This window comes from Dermacentor andersoni, chromosome 5 (genome assembly GCF_023375885.2).
Source record: "Dermacentor andersoni chromosome 5, qqDerAnde1_hic_scaffold, whole genome shotgun sequence".
Lineage (NCBI taxonomy): Eukaryota > Metazoa > Arthropoda > Arachnida > Ixodida > Ixodidae > Dermacentor > Dermacentor andersoni.
Genome location: NC_092818.1, coordinates 130,203,281 through 130,227,679, shown reverse-complemented (window position 1 = coordinate 130,227,679; position 24,399 = coordinate 130,203,281). Strand labels below are relative to the sequence as shown.

The following is a 24,399-nucleotide window of genomic DNA, read 5'->3' as shown; positions in this document are numbered from 1 at the left end:
TCGATAAACATCATCAGTGCAATAACTACACGCCTTCTAGGGCATAATTGCGAAAGGAATAAATGCTAAGCGTCCTCTGCCTTCGTTCCCGGGGCTCTGCACGTCTGCTCAATCCGTTTCTCGCCAAGCAAAGTAGGGCAATCCAACATATGGTGCAACGAAAACTGAGCCGATCCCGGAGTAAGTGTAATCCGCGGTCGCGCGGATCGCGTGGTTTATCACTTGTTAGGGATGTGTCAAACGTTTGTCATTGCATCGTCGTTTGTCCTTGCTAACGCCATCTTTGACAATCATTACCGATGGTTTTTACCCGAATTCATTATTTCTATTAACGTGACTGACTCAGTAACTGCGTTTCCTCCCGGTTACGCCGAGTGCCAAACTAGAATCCCCTGTGCCATATCTCGGTGGCGACCTCCGGCATGCACTGAACCAGTGACACACAGCAAGCGCAATACACCACAAGTTTATTAACGAATGGCGCGTAGCGCGTATGCGCGCTGATATATCCGTAGAGTGCTATGTACAAAAGGAAAGAAGTATTTTCGTGCGATTCACGGACAGGCAGCCTTGATGAGCAGATCACAACATCATGGTACCGTGATCTTATTGAAAGCTCAAGGGTCATCGTCCCTCCGCATTTTCTCGTACAGGGAGGCAATTTCATCCATGTCCATGTAGCAACCTCTCAGTATCCTGAAACGTATATCAACAAATTGTTAGTAATAAGAATTAAAGCACTGTATAATTGATTGGGTAGTACAATGGGCGCCAAGGAAGGGGAAGCGCAGTCGAGGTGGGCAGGAAATTAGGCGGGGCGAACAAATTGGGAAATTCGCAGGCGCAAGTTGGAATAAGTTAGCACAAGACAGCGGTAACTGGAGATCGCAAGGAGAGGCGTTCGTCCTGCACTGGACATAAAAATAGGCTGATGATGATAATAAGTCGCGACAGATACATATTTGCTTTTATATAGGGATCAGTGAGTCCAATAATACTAAGCTCAACATAACGTTGAAAAATCTGTCCTTAAATACAAAAGTGCAAGCACAACTATATTGTTTCTCAGGTTCAGCGAATCCTGACGATGGCTACTGAGCAGCCATGTGTAATCAGGTGCAGCGAACTGGGAACAACGTCGTAGTTGACATGGTGCATCCGTGTTTTTCAGACTCCAGCGTTATGACAAGACTTTGCTGTCAAATGGCAAATGTTTTTCAAGGGAGAGTTTTGCCGCTTGATTCGCCCTTAATTGAAATAGTTCACAGTTACCAAGTGCGAACCCCTGAGAGTGCTACAGTACTACGCATTCCTATCAAACTTCGACACTGCGCTTGCCTTTGCCGAACGGGTAGTGCTAAAGCAGGACGCCGTAAAAGGCGTTTGCCACAAAGAGGCTTTACTAATCTGGCCCTGGGATTGTTCAGCACAACTTTCGTCGTTGAAGGGTTCCTCACATAAACTTTACAGGTGCACGCGCTTTTCTAAGCTTTCCTGTGTCTATCGTAGCCGCCCCATTTAAGACGAATTGCAAAAAAATATCATAGGATCACTTACGGTGTTATTACGATCGTCTTGACGATATAATGGCACAATGACACAATGACACAAATGGCATATAATGACACAATAGGGGCATGGGATCACCGAGAACCGCGAGACGCAAAACCAATTAGGCACCACGCTTATGTATGGCGCGCCAGACACTGCTGCACGTTTGCAATTTGTGCTAATAAAAATGGCGCAGAAGCAAGCACAACAACAACTGTTTAACAACGCTGTTTAAGCAGATGGGACGCTAACTAGCCCGGTCTCATACCTTATGACAACAGGTTTTGTTGACTTCTGCATGTCGTTTATCAACGATAAACAAAGGTCGCGGTGAGCGAATCCGTAGTGTAACACTAACGGGACCCATGCTTCTGTTACCTAAGGGGGGTTTCATTATCGGGGTGTAAATTTGCTCGCCATCAGCGCCTTCTGAATTACAATATGCCCGAAAGCTAGCAGCCATATCGCCACGATAATGAACCTTCGTTTCCATTCGGTAGCATGCAATGAGGAAAACATGAACTCGATAAGCGTGATTAATTGCTTCATGTTCGTACCGCTATACGTATATGTACTTCAATGTGCATTTCCTGTACCTGCTGTTAGAGTGTTTCGTCATGTGCTATGTTGCATGCACTTCTGCACTGTACCGAACCAAACGAGAGCCGAGGCCCCGTCAGACTTGCCAGCCTTTTGCCGAGGCTCCTTCATCCAGACAAATGAGTAAGGCTGCAGATAGTGTCCCGAAGGATTAGATTTCTTGCAGCTCCTGCTGCAGGAGGGCACATGTAACCGGGAAACGGAGGCCGCAGGAGGGCAACTGAGATTATAACAAAGCCAGCGGCGCAGTATCTCGGGGGTGCCCCACGGCCAACGGAGGGGACCAAAACAGGAACCAGGGCGGTCCGTGTGTTCGGACCGCCGTAGGCCGGAGTGGGCCAGAGGGTTTCTCGAATACAAAGGCTGCCGTAAGTGCAATCGGACAGCCCGTCTGATTCATTTCTAGCGCACGGAGGCCTCGGCAAGCTCCAAGCACGAGGCCCAGTCCAGGTTCCTGTTTTAGTGTCCCCGTTGCCCCTTTTGAGTCCTGGAGGCAACGCCAGGTATACAAGTGACATGCGTACTTAATAATGACACGTTGTTAAAGCCAGAGTTCCATTTGTATATATGGACGGAACAGTGTCAATTGTTATAGTTCCGTCTGAATGGACGCTAAACACAGCGTTTGGAAAAAGAAAGGAAAATGACATTCATTTCACATATCCCAGAGGCTAGAATGGCGTCGCAGATCCGAGTCTCCAGGCATTATTTTTTTCAATCTAGGACGTGCAGTAGCATTCTTCAAGATTCGATTTCCAGTATTCTTCAATGTAAAATTATAACTGATTTTGACATGCTGCAGCAGGCTACCAGTATGGAAACTTAGAAAGATTACTGCGCCTTCAAGATCTCGTAATGCGACTGATTCAAGTGAGTGCCTTAAGTGAGTTCGTTTATCATAAATAATGATGGACGCAACGTACACGTCCTTGTGGTCCGGACCCATCTCCTTCATGCCGTGTAGTATACGTCGGTTGTTAAAGGCCACCAGGTCTCCAGGCGCCAAGTGGAAAGCGTACTGAGACGATTCTTCCTCCATGCGCTTGGTGAATGTGCTGCGAGCAAGCCAAGCACTCCAGCATAAGTGTGTGAAATATGGACATTATTTATAGTTAGGTGCATTGATGTGCGGCAGAAAAGGACACAAACACGCGTAATTTACTAGCAAAAAAAAAAACAATTACAAGCGAACAACATGAATCGCGTAAAGGCTTTCAGTTACTTGTGCAAGCAAGTAAATATTCTGAACATCAAACGAACGTTTACAGGAAGCGGATGTTCTGTGTGTTACGAACGGAGAAGTATGCTTGGAACCTACGCTGTACAGCCAATGTATGACACAAGGTAAATGAAAAAATCGAAGCCAAGCTTTAAGGTCTTTGGGTTATCGTATAACTTTACCACATGAATATATAGAACCATATAGAACCAATTAAAGCCTTGGTATTGTGCCTGATCATTATCTCCCGTGAAAAACATTCACTGTGTCGGGAAAGGAAGTGCACGCAACGCGGAAAGAAGAAAAAAAACGTTGCCCGGGTAATGCCGTAGGTGTGTGAAGAGCTACCAGGAGAAAAGAAGTAACTCTGAGAAGGGTAGACGAGGCCGTGACCATGCGAATATAGAGATTAACCGAGAAAAGGTAGGGCAGTAAAATTAACAGAGCTCTGTCATGCGTGGCATACCTAAAGTTGGAACAGATACACATCGGTGCAGTAAACTGCATTACGAAGATACAATAAATGTTCTGCACTATTTTAGTTCGCAATGATATCTGGGCATTTTATACACACATAGTAATATTAGCGGCTGCTGCAAATTTAACATATATATTGTTGCGAGTACTTTGTTTAACTTCCCACTTTCGATCATTTGTCTCTGCCCTTACATCGACGTTATCAATGTTTCACTCTCACGCGAGACGAGCTCGCACGGTTCGAACCCTCAAATCAAGCTTACGCCACAAATGTTGAAACCAGTTTTATCGCATGCGACGCGCGTACAAAGTCTCAAAATTTTCACCACCACATCCAAGTTATCGAAGGTGGTCGAGCATCCCCTATAAATAGGGATTGACTGCAGGCTGCACTGTTCATTTCGATGAACACCGACTTTCATAGTGACGGTCGCTTGCTTTGTTGCGCGGGCCGTAAGTTGGGTCAAATAAAGAGTTTTTATTTTAAAGCATTGTTGTCCTTCGCATGGCTATAAATATACATATCTGCAGGAACTGCACAAGATAACACCCTGGCTATGGTTGCTCTTTCCTGTGCCCAAGCGCGTAGAAACTTTGCAAGCTATAGATATACTCGAAATCCTACACCTGTGCAGCAGCGCAGCTGCAAAAGAGCATAGTAATGGCTTCACGTAAGCGCATATGGCCATCCTTTTTGTCTGTGATACAAAGCCGCATATTTCTTACAATGAAGCTGCATGCGCGCGTTCAAGAGGTTGTTAGTTGCTCCTTTAAAATTTTTGCTCTTATAGTTAGGTTATAACTCGACCTATACACTGTTCTGAAAACTAAAGAAGGAATGGCAGAAATGAACTACCACCCGAGGTAGTAAGATGTTGCCTCTGACCAACATTTAAGCCCTATGGTAATTGCTTTTGAATATTCATGCAGATCGCTCAATGAAATTGAGATGGTTGTTACCCTTTTCTACATCTGCTGCAAAAGTCGTGCCGTCATCGCATACAAATTCGTAGCTATGGCTTTCGTGCCATGCGGGAAAGAAGAACTTGCACACCGCTTTTGCCAAATGCGCAAGAATGAATTCATCAATAGTCATAGGACAGAGAATGCAATGCTCTTATCGTAAAGATATTTTCTCATATAAGAGAAATTGCTAAGGAAGAGTTATTTAGGACTTTCCAAGAGCAAATACAGAAACACTTAGAGCCACGCAGAGGTTGGCAGGAGGATGAGGGCTTGAAGTTTTCGACAGTTGTCGAACAAGAAATCTCCCTGGAGCGAGCATTTCAAGAAACTCAATTGTCTTCGTCAGGGCGTCTCGGCATGACAAAAGCAACTCTCGTGTGGAAACACGTTGGCTCCGGAGGCAGCTCTTGTGCGACCGCTGTTGAGAACTACGCAATTTGTTTTCGGCTATCAAGCTATTTAAAATGATTCCAGTTTGGTAGCCGATTACGGCTGGGCGTAACCAGTGACGAACACTGAACACTGAACACTTCCCACGAACAGTGAAGTGAAAAACCGAAAAGGTACCGTGCTCTTACGCAAAGCAAACAAGGTGTCATTGCAGTGAACTTAGCGGTTCACAGTAAAAACAGCAAAACAAAAAGAAGTCGCAACACCTTGAAGTGCTCACCTGTATGCCTCGTAGAACTTCGTAGCTTCGCTAGACGACAGCAGCGGCGGCCGCATAGAGAACGTGCTGTAGTGAATCTTCTTTATCTTCCCATAATTATTTGTCCTGATAATGGGAAACGTATCTCGCAGCCACACCTACGAAGAAAGCAGAAAAAGAAAGACGGTCATATTATAAAGACAGTACAATGGAGAAGAAAAAAAATACTCGACTTCGTATTCGCAAGGGCTTCATTATTTGTCACAAGAATCACAAAGCGTCATGTACCGCTGAGAGGGTGTGACTGCACACCTTCTTTGTTACTCTCGCTTCGACAACCAATGTTTCTCTGTGCTACCTTAACTTGACTGGAAAACAAACCATTCAAAAAGAAGCTATCTTGAGAACATGGCTTCCAGCGTCATCTCTGCAGAAAGGCACTACAACCTCGCTATTCACAAGTGGACTGTAACATCTCCTAGGGAAATACCATTGCGAACACTCCCGAGACTTTGCACACGCTAGATAAAGCACCGCGCGTAGAAATACAATGACACAAGCACTTTTGTGATGTTTCCTTTAGTATTCCTGCTATGGACGCACACGAACTTGGCCAGAGTTTTTTATCAGTGACTCCGTCCCCTTGCATTTTCCTAGGCTTTGAGTTGCTCATAGTGATGATAGCAACCTGGGTGCAATCTTTATCTGTAGTCGTTCTGTTTGCAAACATTCAACAATAAAAAGACGCCTTCGGCCCACAATGAATCGCTGGTGGGCACAGGGCGTTTCTGAATTTCTACACATTGAAATGCATTTCTATACTTACACCTCGCCTCGAGTCGTAGTAGGAAAACGTGACTGGCGTAGACACAAGTAACCTGAAATACTCTGGGTGGTTGTACTTCATCCACTGGGCTATGTAGAAGCCGTCCACGAAGAAGGTTTTTCCTTTGTTGGGTGTCCCACTGAGTGTCTGCTTCGGAACATCCGATGAAAGGCACAACAGCAGCTTGACGCCTGTGTGAGATAGCAACGTAATTTAGTAACCTAGTCATAACTAATTTATTTTCAATTCGCTATACGTGCACATCGCAGCGGGCTTGCGTCACCACTGGTCCTAACATTTGGCGCTGGTTTCCAAGCCAGTAGCAAAAAAGTGCCAAAGTCGGTGCGTCGTTTAAAAAAAAAGGGAAAGTAAGGAATCTTAAATCACGCTGGGGCTGTGAAAAAGAGGTTAGTTATAGGTGTGTGCAGATTATCCTAATTTTGATATGGAAGCACAAATTTAGGTTTAGAATCAAACTATTGTAAACGCAAAGCTGACAATTCAGTTCTTCGAAAATTTGATTATGGCTAAATAGCAGTACGTGGAATTACTATGTTTCTTGAAGGATACGTGTTCGCCCTGACCCACTACGTATCCTTCGCAAGAAAATATGTGACAATTATCCTGTGGACAGGGCTGTGGAGCAGATACCTTGCGTGACTCATCGCCTTGATTGTTCGCACTGTGGTGCCCGACGTCAAGAGCGAGCGAAATTTTTTCACTGCAGAAACACCGCGTCGTTAACATCTCTTGCTCATAGATATTTTCGGAATCGGTGATTCTGTTAGGGCGCATCCACACTGTCCATTTGCAAGAGTAGCGCAAGGGGCTTTAGATCACATTGCAACAGTCGAAAATGTTTGGATTGGTAGAAGAGCGACCGTAGCTCTCTGCTCTATTTTTTTTTCAGTTCCGCCACTGGAGTCGAAGTTGTTGAGCCGATGGCGCTTTGGAGCACTTCCATCAGAATTTGCAGAAGGCTACGTTACTGACGCTTCCCGTGAGTGAAGGCATATTTCCGCTACGGCTTTTCTCTTCGCCAGGGACCACGCTACGAGAACTGACGCCGTCGAGGCGCCTTTTCAGTCGGTTACCACAAGCCTGCCATCGAAGTATGTGACGAGAGCCCGGAATTAGTAAATGCCAGATACAGCGACAGGCAAGCACGTGTGCCCTGGAGTATGTAGTACACTAGTGATCTGGGCAAAAAAATTATGGGGTTTTACGTGCCAAAACCACTTTCTGATTATGAGGCATGCCGTGGTCTGGGCAGATGAAAATTTAGCGCTTACTTGAGCTAAACAAGATCTAGGCAGAGACGCGTGTTTTGACGTCTTACTGTTTCTATTGTGTTGCTGTCACGGACACCAAACTTGGTCGATGCGAAAGCACCGCACAACGGCACTCAACGTGAGGAGTCTCGTTTTAAACGGATCACTTCGTTAGTGCGCCTTGTAGGTCACTCTACAGATGGTGTAAAAGCGATCGTTTGCTACTATCGTTTTGCGAACAATTCTTGAACATCAGCCACCGCGAGCCGCTCTTTGTTCGCCAATCGCGATCGATCGCGTGACGTCTGTCAATTGCCATTTCGAATTCACTTTGCTCTCGGGCTAATTCTGCAGGGATAGCGCGGTTGCCGAAACGTGTGTATTCTCATTTTCTGTCTGAAATTAGCATTTAACAGCCGCACGTGAGGTGTTTCACTGTCGCCTTCCGGGCCATCGCTGAGCGAAAGACGTTTTACGGCGGCAGAATCAGGCTCGCGCCGATGAAGTTTACGGCGGAATTTTTCGCAGCTGAAGACCGCTCGCTTAGACGCCGAACGCCGCAGCGGGAACGAGACGACAGATCGCGAGTGACAGCCGCGAAGTCGGATGAGCCTGGTATATACAAAAATTATTCTCGGCGATTGCTAGCGCAGTCATCGATTCAGCGCTATAAGATTCCTCAACAGTTGCGCAGGCGTAACAGTTAGTCCTTAAGTCACTTTTGATCGAACCACACTGTCCGGCATGTTGGCTAACTCGAGTCTCCTTCACGCATCGAAGCGTCTATAGTGGTTCTTTCTTCATTTCGATTTATCACTGCCGATATTTTTCGCCGCAAACTTTGCATCGCGAGGTGTGCTTGCTCTCTGAGCCACGAAGCGCACCATCAACGGTCCTTCTGGGAAATCTATTATGGTGGTGCTTCTTGGCCTATAGGTGCTAGTACGTAATTCTAAGTGGGTGCGTGGGTGCTGCCGTGCTATAGTGGTGCCGTGCGTGCTGTGCTTGCCCCGTATTCACCTGTTGTCAACGCTTCGTCGTTGATAGCAGTATCATCGTCGCAGCCCCCAGACCTCCGTCCAACGTGGCTAGCGTTGCCCGCGGAGACAGCCGTCGTAGCGCGGCGTTCGTCTGCGTCAATCCGCAATCTCGGCGGCTGTGCCTCAGGAAAGACTATACTAGGCTGCTTCGAGTACTCACGTGACTTTGTCGAGCGTATAGCTAGCTTACTAAGATACAAAATGAGCAACATCTTGACGTTGCTAATGTTACGGCACATTCAGATGTTAATCGAATGATAGCGCTGCCGAATCGGGATGCCCTGATGATGCAGGTTTAACATATATTGACGGTAAATCTCGATTTGAAATTTTGCGACGCCTTAGAGTCAAAGAATTGCTAAAAGTTATCTGCAAGGCAACCATGTAATCTGCCAAAATACAAAGTTTTGATAACTAGACGTTGACGACTAACATTTCCGCCGACCTTAGAAAGCGAGTGCCTCTGGTAAAAGCCAATGCGAACCATTGTGTCAGCACCTACAAATTCTGAAAACCGACAAGGCCCAGATAATTTTTCAGGTCTATGGTGTTAGAACCTCCTTTGATGGCGGCAAAAAGTGATTATTTGCCGTTCATGAGCATCCGTGGCATTTTTCTTTGCGAATGATTTGACCTATGCGAAAGAAAAAAATGTCCACTTAACAAAATATTAGAAAATTGCGTTGGGTAAAAAAAAAAGAGAGAAAGAAATGAAATCTAACGTGCACATTAGCTCAATTATGTAACATTTCTAGTCAAACTGCGTTATTATTCTAATTCTTTGTTATGATAGAACAATTGCGGGAGCTGACTTAAATTAGAATGCACTAGTTGCAACACTAGCAAAGGCTACACGATCGCAGCTGGTAATTAAGAAATCTGAACTACAACTATTATGACTAGCCCACCACGCTAAAACTGCACATCTGTCTCTCAGCCCCACAATAATGGTCCTCATTTTTCTGGAAATCTGAACAGCGTTTCGAACATTTGCACATTGCTATTTTAGGCCGGGAAACACCAGTTTATTCCTTTGTCCTTGTTTGCAAGTTTTGCAGAAACGAACTAAACTGTTTATCATAGCCCTAATTTTAACTTAAGGTAACTGCCAATAATGTCAACACGCATCATGCATCAAATATTGCAGATTTTAAGTCTTCCATTCTAACTTCTCTGGTCCAGTGAAACTTAAATGGACGACGGAAGACTGCTTCAGCCGAGCTTTGAAAACGTTTAAAAATATTCAGTTATTATTCAAGGCTAATTATCGGTTGACCACAGGGACAGCGGCTTAAGAGATTGTAGACAGTGGCTGTGAAAGAATAAAAAAGCAGGAAAAGCGTAACAATTCGACGCAGTGACAGTGCGATCAGACAGCGCGATCACACAAGAGCAAGGAAATAAAGCAGCGCGCAAACCGTCAACCTGGCTAAAAGCACACGCACGCAAGAAGTAAAATACGTAGAATTCGAGACCGGAGGGCGGGCTAATACGATGCTGTTGGGCTGTAAATGTCTGTTCAGGCTTTAGCGCATGTGGATAGATTCAGTATCAGTGGTGCCAGTGACTTCGTACGTGTTGCAACGCGTTTGCAATGACTAGAAGAGAGCAGTAGCAGCGGATATAAAGGAACGATTGTGGAATTTAAGAATCTGGCAGTGTCCATTTAACGGCGTGAGATCTAAAGTGAAAGCACCATGCCCTCTGTGGGCGAGATCCTTGAATGCGATTGCCCAGGAAGCGCGCATGCAATGAATGCGATCAACGGAGACAGGAATAGCTTACCCGGGGCGCTCTCCCTGTCGGGAAGCTCGGTGTGCTGATGAAAACGTGAACCCCTGTGCACATCGGGCTGACAGGTGGCGTCGAACACACGTCCCATGCCAGTTTCCCGTATGTAGCCCATACGGGAGGCAACCTTCTCCAGCTCGTCTTCGTGAGGAGGAACGTCTGTGTCAGAAAAGAAGTGATATGTGGAAACTCTACACACTCAGGAAACAACTGCTTAGTAGAGAAGATGCGGAGGTCGGTGAACCTTAGTAAACATTCCAAATACCCATTTCAAGAGGCGGCAAGGTGAAGGTGGGAGTTAGCTGTGCAAAGAGAAATCGACGCGAAAACCTTGGCGTCACGGTTTTTGTTTAAAAACCTATAAAACGTAGCAAACCTTAAGGTACACATGTGAACGTACGACGACACCCCGATACCCAACACATTAAATCTAGTGCGCATGACGTACGGGCTACGGTATAAGGACGCAAACATGATCTAAAGAAAGGTCTTAGTGGAAGGGTGACTGTACAGACAGAGTTATTTTCCTTTGGAACTGTATACCAGAGGATCTTCTTTCAAAACAGCAGCACATGCAATATTAATTTAGAAATTCGCGAATTTAATGCGAATTAGCATGATACGTGCCTGTGATATCATACGTATTTACCTGTAAATGTATACCCGACTATCACTGCGGCGTCACGTCATTACAAGGAATGAAAAAATGTCACCGTTTCACCCGAAAAGCGATGCAGCGATTACGTTATCAATTTATTAGACAGCTATACGAAGTAAGGACAGTAGTTTTATCGGACGAACACACTTGTAAACATTCGCTTACTAAACTAAACAAGCATGGTATCACGCGCGGGCAGGTAAACATAAATCATCTCACTCGATGACTGCGAACGCTCTCTGTGAAAAAGCTGCTGCTGCGCGGGAGAGCGGCAGCAGCGGCGAGCGAATTGCCCTTCGTGCTTCCTCTCGCTTCAACGCGAACTACGCGGCGAGAACAAAGCGCGCACGAAGACATCAGCCCTCTGCGCGCCTATAGACTCACCTACCACAGACGACCGCTTTCAAGATTAGGCCCGCGCGGCGTGCCATCCGCAGCCGCTGCCGGAGTAAAAAGCCCCCCCCCCCCCCCCTCCCCCGGTGCCTTGGCCACGATGGAAGACGGCGCGCTTCCTCACCGCCTTCCTCCTTTGCGCGCGCGAGATCGAGCCGTCATCCTTTCCGGCTCTGTCTCACGCGCTTTCACTCGCATCTACAGCATATGGCACGCAACCTCGATGCTATCCCACTTGGACGTTAGCCGGCACAGCGACGACGACGGTGGAAATTCGCCTCACGCGTCCATATACAGCGAGCGTAATACAAAGAAAGAACTTAAAATGGGTTGCGTACCGTGCAGTACGGAGATGCCGTACTTGACGATGTTCTTGACCATCTGCTTGAGGCCCGAGCGCTCCTCCATGAACGTCTTGTAGTCCAACTCGGGAGGATTTTCCTCGAACTCTTCACGGCTCCATAGGATCGTTGACGACTTTGTGTTGGTGTAAAACATATCGGACACCTCGAGCGGCTCGCCGTCTTTATTCTCGAAGAGTTTTCCGAATTGGTAAAGCCTTCAGCATCGTGAAGAAAAGAAGTAAGTGGAAGGAGGTTTCACAGCAGGTAAGTATAGCACTGACGGTAGCGAAATCATGGCTTACTACAAGGCAGTGTTTCTTAAGGTATACTAATGTGCTTTCAATCATTAGCAAGGGCTACGGTACCTTCCTGTAGGTATACTAGAACTTTAGTCTTCTCAATATAAACGTTTGCAACAAAACCAAAATTAAGGCAACATCATTCATATACAATTTATTAAGTTTACGTGGATGGTTAAAAAATAGTTCATAGAGAAAGCCTTGTTTATTTTCAAAAATGACTTTTTTTATACAGTAATTCAGAGGACATGATGTCTCGAAGGTAGACAAAAATGAAATATACATAGAGTGCGAAGCACAACCAGAGCGTTCTAAATACTAATTGTCATAATAATGTTGCAATTCGAGGTTAAGTTCCACCAGCTCGTTAAATTAAGAATAATTACCGGTAAGTTTAGTGCAAAGGAAACAGAATGAAAAAGAAAATGGGGTCTTGTGGAAATCCGGGGCCAGATAATGCCTTCTTATCAGCCCGCTATTCGCATTTTGGCACCATAGAACTTTTCCGTCGACGTGCACGAAAGCGTACACTCAGGACATTCTGACTCAGGATTGTTTGATTTCAACATACCTCCCTTGAATAACTTCATATCGCGCATCGCAAGGGCATGCGTGCGTCATTCCTTTGTTCCGCTAAAATCTCATCACTTTTTCAGGTGATTCTTTTCGCCCTCTCTCTATTCCATCATTCCTCCCTTCAGCGTATGAAACGCAGTTTTCCGTATGCTGTTCCGGCTGCTCTCTGTACCTTTCTATTTTTATTCGGTATTTCTCGGTCGTTTCAGAGCAAGCTTAAAGAATAATCGTCAATCCCACTTTTTCGTCGTTTGCCAGAGAGGCAAACACCACCCGCTTTGTTCCTGCCACAGTTGAGATTTTGCGGCTCACCAGTCACAGGAGTACGTGCTGGAGTGAGGCGGCGACGATGGCTGTTGTGGCCAGCAGATCTCCAGCTTCTCCCCGTCCTCGACGGTCCACGACAGTGGCTGGATGTTTGGGTTGATCGTGACGCTGCTGACCAGCTTCTGTCGCGTTGCAGGATGCACGCACGCTGAGCAAGTGCAGCTGTCGCGGAGCTGCAGCAAAAAAGCAACGTGGACATATAATCGCGACGCGACGACCCCGTGCCGTGAAGATCAGAACGACACACGCGCGCGCGCACGCACGCACGCACGCACGCACGCACACACACACACACACACACACACACACACACACACACACACACACACACACACACACACACACACACACACACACACACACACACACACACACACACACACACACACGCACGCACGCACGCACGCACGCACGCACACACACCCGCGAGCAGCATTTCCTACGGTGAAGGCACGTCTCCTCAGCGATGACACAACTAGATGCACCTCTGCGCTGCACCGAAGCTTCTTACAGCCATATAGGGCATCGGAAGAATTTGTTCTACAGGCTATGTAAGAGAACTCGTACGTCTACCTCCCATCGCTGCATTTTCAGACCAGTCGATTGATTATACGAACTGTGATGTCAGGTGCTATATGAATTACGCAATCGTGCAAACTGACAGCAGAAATGAGGGAGACCTACTCCGAAATCTTTCAGTTCATGGACACTTCAGCTCAGATGCCCCCTTTGAGGACCCCAGTAGTCACTGTGAAAATCCGTGCGGTAATTCTCCAACTTGCGGACTACTGTAAGAACCGCTCAAATGCCACGTAGCGATTCATTACCAGCGTACACTTGTTATTTTAGCATACTATTTTCAAGTAATCAAAGGGAACGAAGTTCAACTAGCCCAACTTTCTGCTCTAGACACTTCAATTTCCAGCACGGAATGATCAGCTGCTGCAGTTAGCGTCGTTTCTTGAACGGCCCAAACGCCCCCTTCATATCAATGAAAGCCTTTACCAAGCAACCTAATTGTTATAAAAAATATTTCTCCGCCTACTTCGCTGCATATAACGCCTATAAGTGCGTAAGCGTAGTTGCGCTACGCCAGCGCACGTACGGCATAGACGCCATTGTCGACCTAATATCAATGGACAGATTTAGCTCAACGACACTTACGAGCCATCCTGCTTTCTTCTGATGTGCTCAAAGGTCGCAAATAACTGCGCTGATTTCGTTCTTTTTTCAGGAGCTCGTCTTCCAGAGGTGCGAGAGACGCACAGACATCTTGCCTCCAAAACGACGAGGAAGTCAAGTGGATGCAAAGTCACGATCCGTTCAATTGACTGCATAAAGCAGTGACAGATTGATTGATTGACTGAGCCTGCTGTAACTGTTTGCGCGTGGCTGACACCTGAACATCGGTGAGCAGTGTGGGGAAGGGAGTAAGTGCGACATAAAGATCCGTCAGCGGAGCGAGGGGAGCGTTCTACGTTGGGCTGGCTGGCATAAGCGTTGCGTGCACGAGCACTGTCGTTCCCGCTGAACCGCTGAGTGCTATTTGTTAGGAGGAAGCTTAAGCTCGGGTGCTCCCATTTAAATACATGCAAAAGGAGGATTCGTTTTTCTCGGCAACCACTGCACCAAATTTGGCGTGCTTTGTTACATTTAAAAGAAAAACTTAAAATCTAGTGACTGATGGTTTGGAATTTTCGATCTAAGTCGTCAACATTTTAATAAACTGTGGCAATATTCGAAAATTTTCGGAAAACGAAACTATTCAGTTTACAACTCTGCAACTCAGCAATGAAAAACGATATCACAATTGTGTGAATTGCATCTAATAGTGCATCTAAAGCGGACAAAATAGATTCTTACAGATGAATAAAAAGAAATAACTTAGTAATCTGGAAATACAGCTTTTGCAGAACCCTTGTACACAACCTAACAAATTCACGTAAAATATGAAATGACATTCCAAATTTGTTCGCTTTCATGACCTAGTGGATGCTGTTTACAGAACCGCGATATTTCTTCTTGATGCAGAGCTATTAATTTTTAAACTTCGTGCTTCTATGTCTTTCGAACTTCGGAATTTTTGAAAATCCTTTCAACAAAATTCAGGCCCTAAATCGAAATTCCGCTTCCAACTGTCACTAGAGTTTAACTTTCTCTCTCAAATGCAACAAGTTTCATTAGCATCGGTCTAGAATATCTCAGAAAATGTTCGTGCGTTTTACATGTACTTGACTAGGCCACGTCGTCAGAGCTGGGCTCGAGCTAAAGTTTCCTCTTAAGCTGCATCGCTGCAAGTGGAGCTGATCGTTAAAGCTCAGGTAAACCTACCCAATGCAATAGTAGTGCACCTTAGGTTAGGTGCGGCAGACGGTGATATTTTCACATACAGCATGACGCGTTTACGCACCTGAACACACGAATGTATAAATTTAGAACAAAATTAATTTACGACAAGTGTTTCAGATATGGGGGAGTAGGGTAGCGTTACATTATATAAAGATGACTTGTTAACAAAAATGCATTAGTGTCGACTAGGCAGATGCTTCACGTGTGCACATAGTACAGTCTCTGCACATTGAGTTGTTCTTTTGCAGGAGCAATGGGACGGCCAGCATTAGCTGCCTCCCATAGTTTGCGTAAATCATCGCCGTCATGGCACATCTTTTAGGACTCAAATGCATCTCTCCGGTGTCTGCTGCCCCTGTAATGTGCACTTGGTTGCCGATATCCGACTACTTCACCACCACGCACTCGACAAGGGAACATCATCTGCCAGTGGATACCGGGTCACTGAGTAATTTCTGGTAACTAAAATGAGGAAGACGCTGCGCGGTCTGCCCACGACGGCGTCCATTGTATACCAATATCACTGTCGAAAACAGATTCAGCCACAAGGTTTCGCTCGCTCGCATTCGAGCCTACACATACTCTGCAGAACACGATTGGGTTTACCGGCACACGTCTCCACAGATTGGATCCATGTCTGCAACTCCATCTTCCACCAGGCATACAACGACCGGGAGTAACACATCTGTACTGCCTGTGGTTCAGCCATGAACGCATATTCCTGTCGAACTGGAATGGCCGACAGCTCTGCTAGCGACAGCTGTGGCTGTGAGGAGACGGTCAAGCACCTCCACGTGACAGTCGCTGTTACACTGTGGCAAGAAAAATGTTCGAGACCACACTCGAAAAACTGGACGATCGCATCCTGATGGACGAAAAAGTTCTCAGACACTTCACCAGAAGGGTTTCGGCATTCAAGGCCTTAAATGCGTTGCACATGTTCTTAAGGACTTGTGAATTGTGCGACTGGCTTTGAAAGTTGTAGCGCGAAGCATCACGGTATAGCGGGAATTTCTTTTTCTATCTTTGTTTTTAATTCCTTCTATCGCCTTTTAATTCCCTTCATCCGTTTCTCCAGTACACTGTAGCCAGCCGATACTTACACTGTCAACCTCCCTGTTTTCCCATCCCTTTTTTCTTCCTGTTTGCCCTGATCAGCAAACCATTCGGATGGTAGCCGCAGGAGTGATTACGAAATTACTCATTTACAATTGTTAGCCCCAACGACCGCACGAATATTCTGTATATGTTCAGCAGATTGTGCATGGCAGATAATCAAACTTTATTGATCAGCTTGTTCGAGGAAAGCTCGCAATCACGCCTTTCCGGTGAAAAGAATCTTGTGTCGTCTCGTGTGAGTGGCATCACAGATTTGGTTATATTGCCTCCGTGTCCGTGGCGTCCGGTGAGGTGTGAACACTTTTTCTAGCTGACAGAAAACGGTCGCGTAGGCGTACGACAGAAAACAATGGGATAATCTGCCATGCCGATTCCACCACGTGTGTATGGTGTTCTGCCAGGTCGAGCTCGTTGCACAGTCTATTTGCCAGCTTTGTCCTTCACATGAGGCAATCACGTGCCTCGCGATAGGCACTCTCGTCCACCGGTTTATTGAACCACAAGTTGAAGCGCGAGAATCATGTGACAAATGCGTGACTGGGGGTGCTCAAAAAGATCCGCATGCCAACAAGTTGAAGTGCGAGATCATGTGACAAATGCGTGACTGCAGGCGCACAAAAAGATCCACATGTCTCTAACTAGTGCACGATGGCAGTGGGGTAAACGCATAAAATGCCAACCCGGTCAAAAAAACGTGCACGCGGCTGATGACGTGTCTCCGAGGCATTGTGAATGCGTGGTAACTCAGCAATGGAATCGCCTAGGCACGCCACTTACCCAGATGCTGTTGAAGTGGCACTTGGTGTCGTCCGAGAATGTGACGCACAGGGTGCTGTCGCTCACCTTGCGCACATCACGGATGACCGGCTTAGGGACGTTCTCCTCGTCGTCCATCTCGGCCAAATCCGACGTAATGGCGCGAACGCCGGTTCCTGCGTGCAGGACATGCGTGGGACGCATTCTCTATCTCACGCCGAAAATGCGTGCTTCAAGGTCAGTTCAAACACTTCCGACCACCTACAGTGGCCTCACCACAGATTCCTTAAGCTGTTATCATTTTTATTTTATTTTGGTGCCGCAGTAAACACTAAACAGTAAACAACTGCTTGCATATGCTAGAAGCCACTGCAGAGTTTTGTTTTGGCCATTACAAGATTACACATTTACTTCGACATATATTAATTGAGGCCCTTCAATGGTGAAGGCCTAAAATATTAATTAAATTCTGGGATTTTACGTGCAAAAACCACAATCTGATTATGAGGCACGCCGAAGTGGGGGACTCTGAAGTAATTTTTACCATCTCGCTTTTTTTAACGGGCCCCCAAAGCACGGGACACGGGCATCTTTCCATTTCGCCCTCATCGAAATGCGGCCGCCGCGGCCAGGATATGACTCCGCGACCTCGTGTTTAGCAGCGCAACACGGTAGGCGCTGATCCACCGAAGCGGGTAAGGGTGAAAGCTTTAGGAAGATAAAGAAACATGAGGGGAAGTCGTTTTACTGCTTGTGTATTCACATGTTGAATAATTGATACTGGAAATTGTTCGCCTGCGCCAAGACTGCTTGCACTAAATTGAGCATAGTATTTAAGGGCCATTGCTGCTGGAATTGGAACACAAGCTGAATGCTAATGAAATTGAATTGAGTTGAATGCTTACCTCCATTGCGTGCAGCAGCACTTCTGAGGAGACCACGGCTCTGAGTTAGGCCCGAAAACAGCAGCCTTCGGCAAGCTGCATGAAAGAATATAACAGGTTATGAGGGGGCATCAAGGCTATTCATCGCTGAGAATTTTAAAGAATGTAATTCTGATTTTCGTTATTCCGCTTTTGACGGCACCGATTATAATTATAGTCGTCGTCATGGTTTAAATAAGCCTATAGATGAATATAAACATGAACAATAATTAATTCTAACATATCATACAGAGGGGAAGAAACTCGTCTTTGTTAGCGAACTTGCATGACATGGGACACCTTTACCATCATCTGTCTCTTGGTCCTTGTATGATGTAAAGTGTAGGAAATCAGCCATATCTCTTTAAATAATGTTTTGGTGCAATTTTCAAAGCACTTGTGTTATTCTTTTGGCAATCGCATGGAGAGACAATGCGAGACGTGTAGCACAAAACATCCCAAGTGTATGTTCGCCTTTCCAGGCCGTTCTGCCCAAAGCGTCCTCGGAGGGCGTTGAACCTGCCTGCAGGGAGTGCCCGCTCATCTGGATAAGGAGGTGGACCTATTCTCGCCAACAAAAGCTTGGAGGCATAAGAACAAAAATAAAGATAAAGAAAATGGAAGCGCGATAACTCGTAGCACCAGTTTAGCGTATTGTTGTTGGCACTGCCTGTGCTCAAACGAGAGCCCTTCAAGTTTAGGTCAGTGACCCACTTTGCCCCTCGGTGACGGAACCCATATGGTGTGCTCGCTTCTGCGACCTGCACGACGACACTGCAAAGGGCGTTTGGGCTTTCCTCCTTACCAACTCGATTTACAGACACCCACCTCCATAGAGTACAGTGCGCTAAAGGGTTAGAGCGCCTTTCAAGTCGAATGCACACTGTGTGAAGTAAATATTTTCAACTCACGTGGCTTCGTCCTTCTTTGCCTCCCAAAGGCTATTAAAAGACAGAGTGCTTAACAGCAGAGAAATAACGATAGAAGAAAAATAAAGTGTTGGGGACTCTGTATGCTAGAACGAGCATATAAGCGAGATGATAAACGCCCTTAGTGTTTTAAATCAAGCGTTTTCTTTAGAATTGCTTGAAGTTTAAGCTTTGTGTGCTAAATTGGCTTCCCTTCCGACATACGGTGTTATCAGTATTGCTGGGATTTCATTCCTAAAGCTTGCGCGCCTCAAACAAGCCGACCTTGCATGAGTTCTCTGACATTACGCGTGTGTTGTCTCAACAACATGTAAATGAGGCTGATAGAACATTGTAACTGTTCTATGCGGCAAAAAAAGGAAAGCGAACGATGAGGCTCAGTATTAACGTAATTTTCGTCATGTCCATGCTAGTGTGTTAAATTGTATATATTCCTTGAGAGTATATTGAAGAACGGCGTTCCCAATGTAGTGCGTGCAGTTCACGGTGTTTGTATGATGACACATAGTAGTTTTGAAAGTGTTACGTCTACTCCATGTTTGGTGACGTGCGTTGGTCAAGAGGCGCTCAGGCGGAAGTATTGGCAGCGAGGCTAGGCCTGTCTGCAGCTACCGCTACAACCCCGCCAACCGCCAACGGTAACTTCGCATACTAGACCATTTTAGAGGAATCTGAATGAGAAATATCAAGTGAACTCCACTTGTGTTAACGCGTGAGCAAAAGTGGTTCTTAATGGTCGTCATCGCATTTCAGAGGGTACAGTTGAATAAATGTGGCAAGCTGATGCGTTTGGTTTTGTGATATGCTTAGAAGAGAAAGAACCCCGTCATGTATTCAGAATACAGAAACACTAAAGTGAGCATACTCGCCTACGCACACTCAAACCTGCTTTGCAAGATGACCGTGATAATTGAGGCAGCAGTCCCTGTCTGCTACCCAAATGCTGTACAATGGACTGCTCTCACAGCGTATACATAAGGCAACGGCCGTGACTTGCTATGCCTGTTATGAAAGCAGACTTTTAATAAATGAAATAGGCCTCTAAATTTCGTCTGAGTTCTGCAGGACGTTGTGAACGTGCATATTTCAACATACATTTGTCATTGAGGAGGTAACACAGATGAGAGATGAGACGTTTTGCACGCTTGGTAAATGCCATTGGAAGCCGAAGTTTCTCATTTGTTGTGCTGACAGCGTTCTATTTAACATTACACAACAATCCAGCCAAGATTTGGGCATACCGAGAAACGAGATCCCAAAACAATTATTTCGCCAGCCCAGAAAACATTCTTTCATGCCTTGTGATTCTTTTATTTGTTTCAGCCACAGCTAAGCTCGCTTGCACACATTCTAATCCCTGAAGTATAAAACTCTGTATTATATAAATCATTATAAAACAGTGGAATTTATTTTTTTTGTTTATTTTTTTGTTCCTATCATATTCAACATACAGCTGCGTACCTTTGTGATTCGTATGTCTGCAATGAAAACCTATTACAAACACTTCGTTGGCGCATTTTGTTTCATTCAGGCTTAACAATGTGCGAGAAGTAAACTGTTTAAATGCGTAAGCACTTCTATGCCTACCCAACGAGCAAACCCGCTTGTCCGTCACATAAGACGATCGCTTTCAAGATAGCGCCCACAGCAGCGAGCAACAGCAGCGAGCGCTTCAACGCGAATTAAGCGGCGAGAGCACAGCGCACACGAAGCTAACAGCACTCGGCGCACTCTGTGTCCCCATCGCAGATCGCTCTCTAGGCAGCATCCGTTAAGCGGCCGCCGGAGTTCGCATGATCACGGTTGATAATGGTTCGACGCGGATGGATAAGGCGCTAAAGAACGATAACGGCTTATAATGATCGGAACGTCATCACCGCATCTGGCGCCACCACCTGCAGTAGTTTGCTTGCGACATCATTTAACCTTGCCCCGCCGTCCGCAGCAGTTCGTGCCACCGTAGCGCTGTCATTTATACTGGTGGGGTCAAGTTTAATAACAGATAATGGCTACGGGCTGCGTGGAGGTGAGAGAGTGGCACAATGCTTACGCATACTTAGACAACTGCCAGGGGAGTTTCTGCGTGAATTTTTAACTGTTTCATTCTTCTCATTGCGAGTTTGCTTTTTGCCAGTTCGCCCCGTTGCTATCGCGCCCCCGAGCTAAGCCGATACGACGGCGGGGAGCTTCCAAGATGGCACCTCTCTCCCATCCTCCTCACTCATCCGCCGCCGACGCTCTGCTTTTGTAAACAAACTGATTAAAGCGATGGCTTCCCGGTTCGCCATGTGTGCCCGAGCTATTCGACGTGGTTTGACTTCAACTTTCTGCTTGGTTTCTTTAATTCTCCTCACGAACTGTCTTCACCTTGTTATATAAAGGAAAAATGAAAGGGGATGCAGGAGTGTTTATCTGGCGAAATGAAGTTCTAAATTGGCATCCACCCAATAAAGCTCACAATTTATCTTTAATACTGAAATGGTACTGTGTGCCTTTCAATGACTTACGAGCGCCTTTTTTAAAGATTTAGCGCTGCATAATAATAATGAAGAAAAGGAAGAGCGACCAACGATGTTGTCTCAAACATATGAACCCCACGTGTTGGGATTTAAATTAGAAAAAAAGATATGAGAGAAGACAGAATTTTTTAATAAGTACATACAAAACATGCCAACGAATATTCACAATATTGCGTAATGATTCTGTAGGATTCACGTGTTGTAATTTTATAGACTGATTCTGCCTTATACGGCCGCAGTTGTGAGGGTGTCACGGCCCAGTCAGGAAAATGTTCGCCTGTGGCTGTGCCTTCCAAGGCAATTTCGTAAAATTGTCTTGAATAAATAAATAAATTAATTAATTAATAAAGAAGCATAAATCGTGCGTTGTTCTAAATCAGTACACTGTAGAACCCTTGAGCGTCACTCGCTGTCGGTAATCTTACTAGCTACTTGCCACTACAATCTCGTGCACCCTACGTTACAATTTTTACACTCTCGTTATTCGACCTCAATGGCCTTTGGAACAAACACTCAATAGCGTCCTTTCTTCACTACCGTACGCTTAACACTTAGGCTTTAGTGACCCTGTCAATCTCCGACGGTTATTGATGATGCGCATCTGCGGCAATGCAAGTACGAGGTCGGAAATTTTTGCTGTAAAATCTCCCAGTGAATGCACGTTCTTAAGCGATGGCTTCGGTTGTGAGACGAAAGTAATCTGAAGTTCTTAAAATATCAAACCACAAACATACCTTGCATCTTGATTGCTCTCCGGGGTCCCGAAGCAGGCCTCTCATGCGCTCGGCGTGTTTATCGTCTATGCCCAGCCGTGCCGCCGCCTGCTTTGAAACTCGGCCGTCCTTGGGCGCTGCCAGTGACGTAAAAATCAGTTACAATCTTCGCCGCTAGGCGCCCTGCCGAGTGAGTAAGGGAACCCGCACATACATGGAAGGACACCGCTCCGAAACGCGCGAAGGCACCGAGTGGGAGCGGTCGGGATTCGTCGAGAGATGTCAGAGAAGTGGTTTCCTCGTCAACGGAGTGGCAGTGTGTGGTATTTAAAGAAATTTAGCAGCGCGTTTTCTTCAATGCTCAGAACTCCAACACACGGTTAGTACGCTGAAAGGTTCTTGCAGACGCATGTTTTACGGCGTCGCATATATGTCACTGCACAGAATACGCGCCGTATAAGTTAGAAACGGCCTGGAAGTCGAGCCGCACGATTTCGGGTCTTCGTTCACGCACCATTCCTTCCAGAAAGAAGGATAGCAAAGCGGAAATAGTTCCATGCCATATGACACGTTCATTTCTTTGCCTGCACGGAACAAGAACAGTTCATGTCATTAACGGTGTGTACTCTGTTTTGCAGCGTAATATTCCTGCGTTTGCAATGTATAATAGCAGTGTTTTTTTTTTTTTTTACCACATGCCCTCTGCTTACGGGGCATTTGGCCGTGTATGCTGTTCTTGCCCTGCTTTATTGTGCAGTACTCAGTGTATTGTTGTAATGTGTTTTATTTTGTATTCATTTTGCATAGTATGTCTTTATTTGAATATTGTCTATCTTATTTGCCCCCCCCCCCCCCCCCCCTTATTTAATACCTTCTGACTGATGGCCTTTAGGGTACAATGAAATGAAGAAATCAATACGTGTACATAAACGTCTGGCGTTTTCACGGACGAAGCGGAGGGTGAAAAATCAGACTACTTCCCCTCCTTGCAAAAACATTACCGGAACTCTTTTGCAGCAGAAGGCGGCGCTAGCGAGCCGCTCTCTGCTGCATTATAGGGGTCCCGGAAGGGAGACGGTGGAGAAGGAAGCCACAGCGCAGCTCCCCTCGCTACTTGAAGGAGGGCAAAAAGAAGTCGAACGGCTGGCGCTGGGAGAACGAGTGAGCCAGGCGGCTACGCGACTCCGATCACGTCGGTGCGGCCGCGTGAACTGCGCATATGAGTTTTTGTTGTGCCCCTTGCGCTGCGAACGGACGCACGCTGAGAGCACGCTTCGAAGAAAACACAACACACCTCAAGCGATGAACTTGTGAAGGCGGGAAAAATACCGTCTGATGCCAACACGCACGCTACTTTGTGTTTTCTAAGCAGTGAAGTCTTCCGCGCGGTCGCTGCTGGTTGCAAGTCATTTAATAAGAAGAAAGCAATTTAGTTAACTGGCTCCCACAATTTTTGCTTGTTTTCTCAAAGGCAGGCCGGATCGGCCCTGGCTTTAAGGGGCGTGTATAAGAGGTCGTGGGCGAATGTTAGGAGCCGGAGAAGAACGTCACCGCTCTCAGGCAAACTATTTTATCAATATCAATGATTGCGCCACTGGGCGCGACTAGAATATTGCAAGGTATGAAAGTCATTTAAGAAGAAGCTTTAGCACAAGGCCAACTTCGATTTCGCTGTTGAAGTACAAGTAAAACGCAGAAGCGCTTTTACGAGACAACAGCCGGACGGTATTAAATAAATTAATTGCATTTAAGAGAAAAAGGTTAAGCTCTGGCAAACAACTGTACGAAGCATAGCTTTTATTTAGGACCTTAAGGTTTCTACAAAACATTATTGAAACTCAATGTCTCAACTAATTTAAACGCGAAGTTTACAAACTTCGCATTGCTTCGCGAAGTTTACATCTAAAAACACATACTTTAGTTATGTAACCTGCATCTGTTAGAGCATCTAAAGCGGGTAAATTTGATAAATGAATTAACCTTCTCGGTGAAATTGATTTATTGTTTGCGAGGATCTCGCGATATCCTACTCGCAAATTAGTGGTGTGTTTCAGATCGGTGTACACAAAAGCAATTTTGTTCGCTTTAGTTATATTATTAGTGC

General features: G+C 45.9%; 1 protein-coding gene across 4 annotated transcripts; it reads right to left on the bottom strand.

Moving 5' to 3' along the window:
- Positions 1-450: 450 nt before the first annotated feature.
- On the bottom strand, positions 451-22,426 carry LOC126531159 (gamma-butyrobetaine dioxygenase-like). Of its 4 annotated transcripts, none has more exons than XM_050178579.3 (10): positions 22,317-22,426; positions 18,117-18,191; positions 17,233-17,387; positions 12,973-13,160; positions 11,780-12,000; positions 10,385-10,549; positions 6,289-6,479; positions 5,484-5,620; positions 3,075-3,206; positions 451-696 (listed from the first exon to the last, which is right to left on the bottom strand). In XM_050178579.3, exons 1-10 carry the CDS (start codon positions 22,321-22,323, stop codon positions 618-620), a joined length of 1,350 nt encoding a protein of 449 aa, XP_050034536.1. In that variant the 5' UTR covers positions 22,324-22,426; the 3' UTR covers positions 451-617. The 4 variants fall into 4 exon arrangements, with proteins under 4 accessions (XP_050034536.1, XP_054926968.1, XP_054926969.1 ...); XM_055070993.2 differs by having other exon boundaries at positions 12,973-13,109; XM_055070994.2 differs by lacking the exons at positions 18,117-18,191; positions 22,317-22,426 and adding an exon at positions 15,943-16,148 and having other exon boundaries at positions 17,233-17,323.
- Between the last annotated feature and the right edge of the window lie 1,973 nt (positions 22,427-24,399).